The 9361-nt window shown below is 49.8% G+C and overlaps 1 protein-coding gene across 1 annotated transcript; it reads left to right on the forward strand.

The window, feature by feature from the left end:
- The first annotated feature begins 6670 nt into the window (after positions 1–6670).
- On the forward strand, positions 6671–8020 carry LOC135882132 (toll-like receptor 2). The gene is made up of 2 exons (XM_065408929.1): positions 6671–7555; positions 7607–8020. Exons 1-2 carry the CDS (start codon positions 6671–6673, stop codon positions 8018–8020), a joined length of 1299 nt encoding a protein of 432 aa, XP_065265001.1.
- The last annotated feature ends 1341 nt before the right edge of the window (positions 8021–9361 follow it).

Consider the following 9361-nt stretch of genomic DNA (forward strand, 5'->3'; position numbering starts at 1 on the left):
AGGGTAAAAATCACAAGCCTAAAGGCATGATCACTTATGGTCATTCAAGATGCCATGGCACTTTTCCAAAGGGTATTGATACTAACCCTGGCACCTAGGTGCTACAACTAAAGCTTATCTAGCAGTTTGTAAAACACTTTGGAATCCAACCACCTATATAAACTTAGTACCATTATTATTATTATTAACAAAGGCTAGGGCCAGTGAAAGACATTGCAGTGAATACCTAGAACCAGGGACAAATGGTATAAACCCTTTACCTCCTGCTCAGACAGAGGTTCTGCTGCTATCTCCACTCCAGCCTGCCCATCTCCATTCACTTCTTCCCGCAGAAGTCTCTTACTGACCAACTGCTGCTGCCTCCGGGCCTTCCTCAGAGCTGCAAACAAACCAACCTCTGATTACTGACAATAACACGGCTTTCCAGCTCAAGACAAGTTTTCATCCCACCCAAAACACTGCTCTTTTTTGGGGTGAGGAGAAGCTGCTGTTTGTCTCTTGCTGTGACTGTAAAATCACCTATGCCAGTGTCTAGATGTTTTTCCCATAAATGATGGGAATTTATGGGAAAAACATCTAGACAATGGCATAGGTGATTTTACACAGATTTATTACAAATAAATAAATAAATAATCTGCGCACAATGGAGTTTGGAGAGGTAGGTCTTACGTTGGCCATAGATTTGGGAGCTGCAAGTCAAAGCAAGAGGTGACGATGGCCTGGATGACAAGCTGAAGCAGAGGTGGAGCTGAGGCAGTGAAATACATGGAGAGTGTTATAGGGGTAGTAAAAGGCCACTAGGCATAAGTGGGGAAAAAAAGTTTGGGGGAGATCTGAACCAAAAAGGAAAACAGAGGAGATGGAGGTGTGTTTGAAGATGCAGCAGAGGCATCTTCTGACTTTGAGACATCCAGGTGAAAGATGCTGAGATGAAGCCACCAGTTTACCTGATCAAGTCATAAGAGAATTCAATAAAGGTCTATGAGGAAATATAGCTGAGTATCATCAGTGTCAAAGTTGAGCTAGAGAAGGTAGACAAGGAAGCAGGAGAGGCACAAGAACTGAATCTTTTGGGACTGTGAAGAGAAGGAGTTGCTGCCCCCACCAGAGACAGGGAGAGAGGGAGTAGTGTGATAATGTAGGAAGTGGAGCCATGACAGCTTCCATTCTATGGACAAATCAAAACCTAGCATAAAAGCGGGCTTTGTTGCACTATTCCCCGAACAAGCCAATGAGAATCAATGACTCCACCAGCTGCAATATCAAGACGGTCTAGAATCCAGTAACAAACCACCTATGATTCCTAAGGGGGTGGGGGGAAATGAGGGAGAGGAGTCAGAGGACAAGACCCCTCCCCAGACCCAATTATTGAAACAAATAGACTAGATCTTACCCTGAACGGACACCTCTTCCCCAAAGGCCCGTCCCATCCCCACTTCCCAGGAGCATGGCTCAGATCACACCAGATTTGGCCCCTTTGCAGGGCTCAAGATCCTTGTTCCAGACCCAAGCATGCGGATCAGAGCAGTAGACCCAAGAGTGACAGGTTTCAAAGTGGTAGCCATGTTAGTCTGTATCAGCAAAAAGAACAAGGAGTACTTGTGGCACCTTAGAGACTTGCTCAAATAAATTTGTTAGTCTCTAAGGTGCCACAAGTACTCCTCGTTCTTTAGACCCAAGAGTGTCTCTGTGTCTCAGTCCTTGGCAGTCAGCTCAGTCCCCAGGGGTCTGAACCCCCTTCCCAGAACTGGAGCAACTCCTCTCAGCCCAGATCCCCCTCCCAAGACCCCCCCAGACACAAGGATCCAGAGCCAACTGCCCCGAACCGAACCAGCTGCCCGGACCTCCAGAACCGCCCCCCACTGGCTCCTGCAGGGCCCAGCCCGGTTCCCCAGGCCTGGGCCCGGCGGCTTTGTCGGGCCCGGACCTGACTCCTGCTCCCTCCGGCGGGCCCGCAGCTCCTCCAGGCCGCTGGCATCGGGCCGGTACCGGCAGCTCCTCCGGCTCCACATCCCGATCGCGGCCGAGGCGGCGGGTGGGAGCCGCCGCCGGCTCCAGCGGGGAAGATGGCGGCAGGGAACCGCGCGCTTCCGGGAGCCGGGCCCGAGCCGCCACGGCGCTGCGTCTACGGGAGGCCCCGGTCTGAGCGTCTGCAGCAGGCCTAGGGTCCCGGGCTCTGTGGAGATTGGGGCGCGGGTGCTGGGGGGGCCGGAGGAGTCGGGAAGGAGTCAGTGAGAGGGTAACTGGGGGGTCTGGGGGTTCCTGGCGTGTCAGTGAGGGGGGTCCCAAGGGGACTGTGAGGGGGTCCCAGGGGCCTGGGGGGCTTGCATGTTTCAGTGAGGGGGTTCCCTGGAGGTCCCAGGTGTCAGTGAGGGTAGTCCCCAGAAATTGGGGGACCCCAAATGTCAGTATGGGGGGTCCCTGGGATGTTTTGGGGTCCTGTGTGTCAGTGACGAGTCTCCAGGGAGTTGGGGGTCCCAGGTGTGTTAGTGTTGGGGTTGGGTAACAGTAAGGAGGGCTCCTGGGGGGTTCAGGGCCTTGGGTGTGTCCTGGGGTGTATCAATTGGGAACAACGGTATTTCAAGAGACGTCCTGTACCTGGATCCAAACATCCCCACGTCTCCTGTGCAACAAAGAGCCACCAAGAAGCAACTGGTCAGATACATTCTCTCTAGCAATAATCATGCTAAAGATCTGACCTGTGAGCTAGATAGAGGATTTTTACTGTGGATAAACTATCTGGATGAGCAGGAGAGGCCCTTTAAACTACCCTTTGCTCTGTATTTCGATATAATTGTCCTTGTTTCCCTTGAAACACAGAAGGGGCTGTCAGGGGACAGGACCCCTGGACCTGGTGGGCCCTGACTGTGTTGGTCAGGGGAGCCCTGGGAATGTAGATCAGGAGGCTTCACCAGAGAACACGTTAGGGAATTGTGCTGCACTCCGCTTTCTGCTTTTTTCCCTGGGCTCCTTTGGTGAACTGCACAGTATGTGGCGCTGCCTATTAGCCAGGTGTTATTTGTGCCACTCCTCCCAAGAGTTTCTAGTCCAGATAGTGACTATGGGGCTGTATTACTGAGGGATTTGATTCATGCCTTGAAACTCTTTTCTCAAGTAAATTCACCAACACCGCTGGTGATCATGAGGGAAGGGCTCTAGCTGTTTGCTCTATGTTTATGGTGCTATGGCTATTTCATGTTATTTCTAGCATTTGCCAGTAAATGTTCCCATCATGATTGTAGTATACACTTATGAGAGTCATTCAATTACATCAGTCTGGGATTTGTACCTCCACTTATGGCAGAGAGAGGCTACCCCTGCTGAATACGCTGTATTGCTGCTGAGTCCAAGAAGGTATCAATGTGAGATTTCTAAGGATAGATACAGCACTGGACCCAAGGTTTAAGAATCTGAAGTGCCTTCCAAAATCTGAGAGGGACGAGGTGTGGAGCATGCTTTCAAAAGTCTTAAAAGCGCAACACTCCGATGCGGAAACTACAGAACCCAAACCACCAAAAAAGAAAATCAACCTTCTGCTGGTGGCATCTGACTCAGATAATGAAAATAAAAATGCATCGTTTCACACTGGTTTGGATTGTTATCAAGCAGAACCTGTCATCAGCATGGACGAATGTCCTCTGGAATGGTGGTTGAAGCATCAAGGGACATATGAATCTTTAGCGCATCTGGCATGTAAATATCTTTTGACGCTGGCTACAACAGTGCCATGAGAACACCTGTTCTCAGTTTCAGGTGACATTGTAAACAAGAAGCGGGCAGCATTATCTCCTGCAAATGTAAACAAATTTGTTTGTCTGAGCGATTGGCTGAACAAGAAGTAGGACTGAGTGGACTTGCAGGCTCTAAAATTTTACATGGTTTTATTTTTGAATGCAGTTTTTTTTTACATAATTCTACATTTGTAAGTTCAACTTTCATGATAAAGAGATTGCATTACAGTACTTGTATTAGGTGAATTGAAAAATACTATTTCCTTTGGTTTTTTTACAGTGCAAATACTTGTAATCAAAAATAAATATAAAGTGAGCACTGTACACTTCGTATTCTGTATTGTAATTGAAATCAATATATTTGTAAATGTAGAAAACATCCACAAATATTTAAATGAATGGTTTTCTATTATTGTTTAACAGTGTGATTAATGACGATTAATTTTTTTAATCGTGCGATTAATCGCAATAAAAATTTTTAATTGCTTGACAGCCCTAGTTTAAACTCTGCTAACAGTGCGATTAATGGCGATTAATTGCTTAGGTAGCAGGGGGGCTGGAAGCGCTGGGAGGGAAGGGGAGGAGCGGGGACGCAGCGCACTCGGGGGGGGGGAGGGAGGAGGGGGGAGCTTGGCTGCCGGTGGGTGCGGAGCATCCACTAATTTTTCCCCGTGGGTGCTCCAGCCCTGGTGCACCCATGGAGTCAGCGCCTATGCTCTTGAGTACATCATCACCAGGAAACCCTGACCCAGTCGAGGTAATTTAGGTCAAGGTGCAGTTTTGGTGGCCCCTATAATTCACCGCGGATGGCTCATGGTTAGTTGTCAATGATGCATATATGAGCCCCATTTGTCTCCCTGTTCCCCTTGGTAGAGTTTGCAGGGCTAGCACTGGATCTGGAGTCAGACAAACCTAGAACCCTGCAATGCCGTTTGGACAGAGGTACTTTTCAGAGGAGAAGCATGCTATAAGGAAATCAAAGCAAGATTTCCTTAGCTTTCTGGGCAGCTGGAGCACAGGAAACCCAGTTCTCCCCCTTTCTGTGGGTTGGGCAGCCCACTGCTGGTCGAGACAGCATTCTGGGTGTGGAGGATTTGGGTAGGATTATGAAATGCCTGACACCCATTAGTATTTCCCAACAGCATTTCTGTTTCGGGAAACAAACAGAATAGATTTGTGCAAAAGGAAGTAGCAACTGGGAAACTCTGTCTGACAGTGAGTAGCGGTGAGTGAAGGGTTTTGAGTGAAGGAGGGTCCCATGCAGGAGAGTAAAGCTGCTCACAAGAGAAAACCACTGACATCTTAATCAAGGACGCCCCAAAAGCTAAAGGAATCGAGCTGCTTCCTTGGCAGGAAAATATTGCAGGTGAGTCTGTAATGCTGATGAAATGTGATCACTCCCCCAGTTATGCAGGGGCACCTGAGAAATACACCTCTGCAAAACAAACAAAGCATTCTTTACCAGCTTTTAACCCTTTAACTGCTGGCACTTTTCGGACTGCCCATCGACAGTCCTGATCAGGGTCAATCAGTCACATAGAATAACCAGACCCCAGAGTTTACACATTCCCAGTGTTGTATGGATATTACCGAATGATCCCTTACCACTCCCCGTGAGGTTGGTAATTGTTAGAACTCCAGTTTGAGATAGGGAAACTGAGGTATTGAGAGGTGAACTAACCTTCCCAAGGGTGCACAGTGAGCCACTGTCAGAGCTTTGAATAAAAGAAGGGAGTTACTGACCCCCAGTCCTGGGCTCTGACCACTAGACCATACTTTCTCTTGTGTGATTTGCCATTTCTAACATCTCCTCCTGCTGTGCCCTTGGGTTTGCCAGGGCACTTAATAGGAGGAGTTTCCCCAGCCTAGGATGTTGCAGCCTCCTCCAGTGCACAGGATTCAAATTGGCACTCGAGTGTTGAGAAGTCCTTCATGACTGGGTGGGACGAAGCAGCTCTCTTTGCTGGAGGGGATTGTTGAGGGGTGGGAGATGGGCAGATTCCCATCCAAATGGGGCTGCTGGCAGGGTGAGGAACAGCTCTGCCTATGAAGAGAAACAGGCTTTGTCTGGGGTGAAATACCGACTCTCCTCCACTGGCTGCTACACGTTCACTGGGGCGGGGGGAATGAGGAATCACTGCTGGCCCTTAAACCAGATCTAGGTAAGAATCCTTGTGAAGATACAATGTAACTAGAGACACCATGGAGCTGAGTATCTCCTCTGGCCTTTGGGCAAATCTGAAGCTGGATTCAGGCCTGAACTTTGTGGCTCAGACCCATCTCTGGACTTGGCTGTGACATCTCCTAAAACTCTGGGGGCCAGATCCTCAATTTAACTCCGTTGGCTTCCAGATGAGACTGATGCTGGAAGCTCCATTGTAGCCAATGGATGTTTTGCCCTGGATTTGAATGGGACCAGGGTTTCACGTGGTGTCACGTCACTGACAGGTTGTGTGACTAGTAATAGAGGCCACCCACCTTCCTCCCAGTGCCTTGGAGACGGTGCCTGAGCTAACAGCACTCACTGAACAAGCACTCCATTACTGGTAGAAGGAACTGGCTAAAACATACCCAGCACTGAGGCTTTCCAGCAGTGCCAGCAAGCAGCAGATCAATCCCTGAGTCCAAGGCAGTAGCTCTCACCGAAGTCTGGACTCGCTCTCATCTAGCTCTCTTCCACCCTCATTCTCCTCCAGAGGTTGCTGTGCAGGGGGAATGCCCACGTGCCCTTCTATTGGTGCCCAGTACTGGACTCAGGAACAATGTGCTGTGAATAATCCTAGCCTTGTTCTGGTGCTTGTATTGCATGGAGCAAAGGCTCTGGGGACTACCCCTTGCCTCCCATTGGCTTCACTGAATGTTGCTGCCTGCAGCCCCAGCTCTGTAACAGCAAAGGCCTGGGCTTTACTCTTGCTCTTCTGTTTTCTAGGCTATTCATCATGCACATCACTCAGCTGTTTGTGGTTATCCTGCTCATAGGATTGAAACTCTCTGAGGTAGTAGGTGACTGCTCCTTCAATAAGTCCCAAAGTCACTGCACCTGCTCTCTTTTGGATCTGGAAAATGGGGGAAACCTCTTTCAGTGCTTACCTGCCTTTGTCTTCGAGCTTCGAGGAGGAAACTTGGAGAAATATGTAGGTTTTGCATCAAGCACAGTAAATCAACAGGTGCTCGACATTCTGCAGACGCTGCAGGTGACCAAGATTGTCTTTGGAGATCTCCTCGTGCCGGAGGTTCTCTTGGCAGCCATCATGAAGTTCACTTACTACATGCGTATTACAGATATCGAGTTTGAAAGCTGCACTTTCCTGGGAAATGCCAGCTGGTTCCAGATGGACAGGTTGATTCTACCTGTCTCCTCATTACGCTTTCATAACGTGACCTCTGCCTCCCTGGCTGACAGAGACAAAGACTTCGCCCACCTGAGTAGGTGGCTGGAGACCCTGCAGAATCTGACTGTGACACAGTCTCAGGTCACCTACATTCCATGCAGCATTGGCAAGGTTTTTAGAACCTTACGCTATCTGGATGTGTCGGAAAACCACCTCCAGGACCAGAGCATGAGGCCTTCGTTTTGCCAGGGGGCTTTCCCACAACTCCAAGTATTAAAACTCCATCGCAACAATCTGAGCTCCTTCTACACCATGTGTGAAATGCTGCACCAGCTGGAGAAGCTCGTCCACTTAGACCTGAGTCAGAATGACCTCCTGGCTATCCCCTCCTCCTCATGTCAGTGGCAGCCATCCCTCCGCATCCTCAACTTGTCCACCACGGGCTTAGATCACATCACCCTGCCTCTGCCCCCCAATGTTGAAGTATTAGATGTGAGTTCCAATAACCTTCATGCTCTAGACCTTGCACTCCCCTTCCTGAAGAAACTCCACCTGTCCAACAACAGGCTGCATGCTGTCCCCTCAGCCAAGAACTATCCTGCTTTAGAAGTCCTCAGTCTAGATGGAAACCTGATCTCGTACCTCCCAAGGGATGAGCTGCAGTCTCTGAGACACCTGCAGAGCCTAAGGGCAGGTCGGAATCTCTACAACTGTTCATGTGCGGGTGCCAGTGAGATCCAGGCCTTGGCGAGCATGGAGTCCTTGATGCCCGACTGGCCTCAGGACTACACATGTGAGTCCCCATCTCATTACCAGGGCACCCTGGTGAAGAATGTGCCTGCTTCAGTGCTGCAGTGCAACAAGGCCATTGTGATAATTCCTGTCACTGTACTTCTTGTACTGAGCTGCTTGGCTGGGATCATTTGCTTTGCCAGACGTAAAGCACGGTCTGGCTAAGCCAGCAGCTAGGCTTTGACCACAAAAGCTTTGCCCTTCACAAGGCAGGACAGGGGCTTTAGAACATCACTGCCTGCAAATGCATATGATCTTGATGACCAAGTTGCACTAAAGCACCGCTGCCTGAGGGGGCAGCCTATCCTGGGGCTGCCACCCAGCCTAGTGGGCTAGGAAGAGCAGACATCTAGCCAGCTCCCCAGGAATAAATTGACAGAGACATCAAGTGCAGGCCGTTCCTTCAGGAGGGAACCCCTGAGCACTGCCCCCGCCCTCCGCCTGCTCTGTGGGGATCGTATGCTGGATGGTTGCAGACATCTGAGGTACCAGACAGGTTTTTGGCATTGCTTTAAAGCGCAGGTGTGATCAGAAAAGTAACTGTGCCCCATTGATGTTATGGGGCTCCCCATTCATGCTGTCTCGCATATCCTGGAGCAGAGTGAGCAAGCCAGAAAGAGGAGGCCGAATTCTTTATTCAAGCAGACTCTCTAGCTTGTAATGTCCACAAGTTAGTTGAATTCCTCTGTCTCTCAGCTGCCTCCAGTGTTCTCAGGAGGGATTGAATGTACTCCCTTCTGCCCTATTCACTTGGGCCAGCTCTACATACAGATTGTGTCCAGATAGAAGTTACTAGATTACTTGGAGGCAGGGGGGTTTGTTTGTTTGTTTACCAATATAGTCATACTGGTACTGCTTCTAGTGTGGACACAGTTGTAGTGGGTATAAATGTGCTTATACTGATGTAGCTTATTCCCCAACCCATACTGGAATAAACTGGACCAGCATAAGCACCTTTATACCAGTATCACTGCATCCACTATGGGGGTTGTGACGTTGCACTCTATATGATTTTATGAAAATATGCTAATGTAACTGGAATGTGCTTCATGCAAAAGGTCTCTTGTAAGGTATCATTACAAACAGGGCCGGCTCTAGGCACCAGCAAACCAAGCACGTGCTTGGGGTGGCACATTTTCAAGGGCGGCATTCTGGCCGTCTTTTTTTTCCCCCTTTTTTTGCTTCGGGTGGCAAAAGCCTAAAACTGGCCCTGGCAGCAGCAGCGCGTCGCCCTGGGGCCGCTGCAGTTCGCGCCGCGGGGGAGCAGTGCCCGCACCTTGTGGCTGGGCCGGGCAGGCTCCTAGCGGGGGACACTCAGGCTGGGGGCCGTGTCACAGAGTGTGGGGGAGAACAGGCCCTGCACCCCCAGCTTCCTGCAATTCACCATGACTCTCAGCCAACCAGTAGAACAGAGGGTTTATTTAGACGACAGAAACACAGTCCAGTTAGGTCCATCTGAACACACCCTTCAGCCCCCTCCTTTCTGGCCTTTTCCCGGCTCCTCCC

The sequence above is a fragment of the Emys orbicularis genome, chromosome 8 (assembly GCF_028017835.1).
Source record: "Emys orbicularis isolate rEmyOrb1 chromosome 8, rEmyOrb1.hap1, whole genome shotgun sequence".
NCBI classification, from domain to species: domain Eukaryota; kingdom Metazoa; phylum Chordata; order Testudines; family Emydidae; genus Emys; species Emys orbicularis.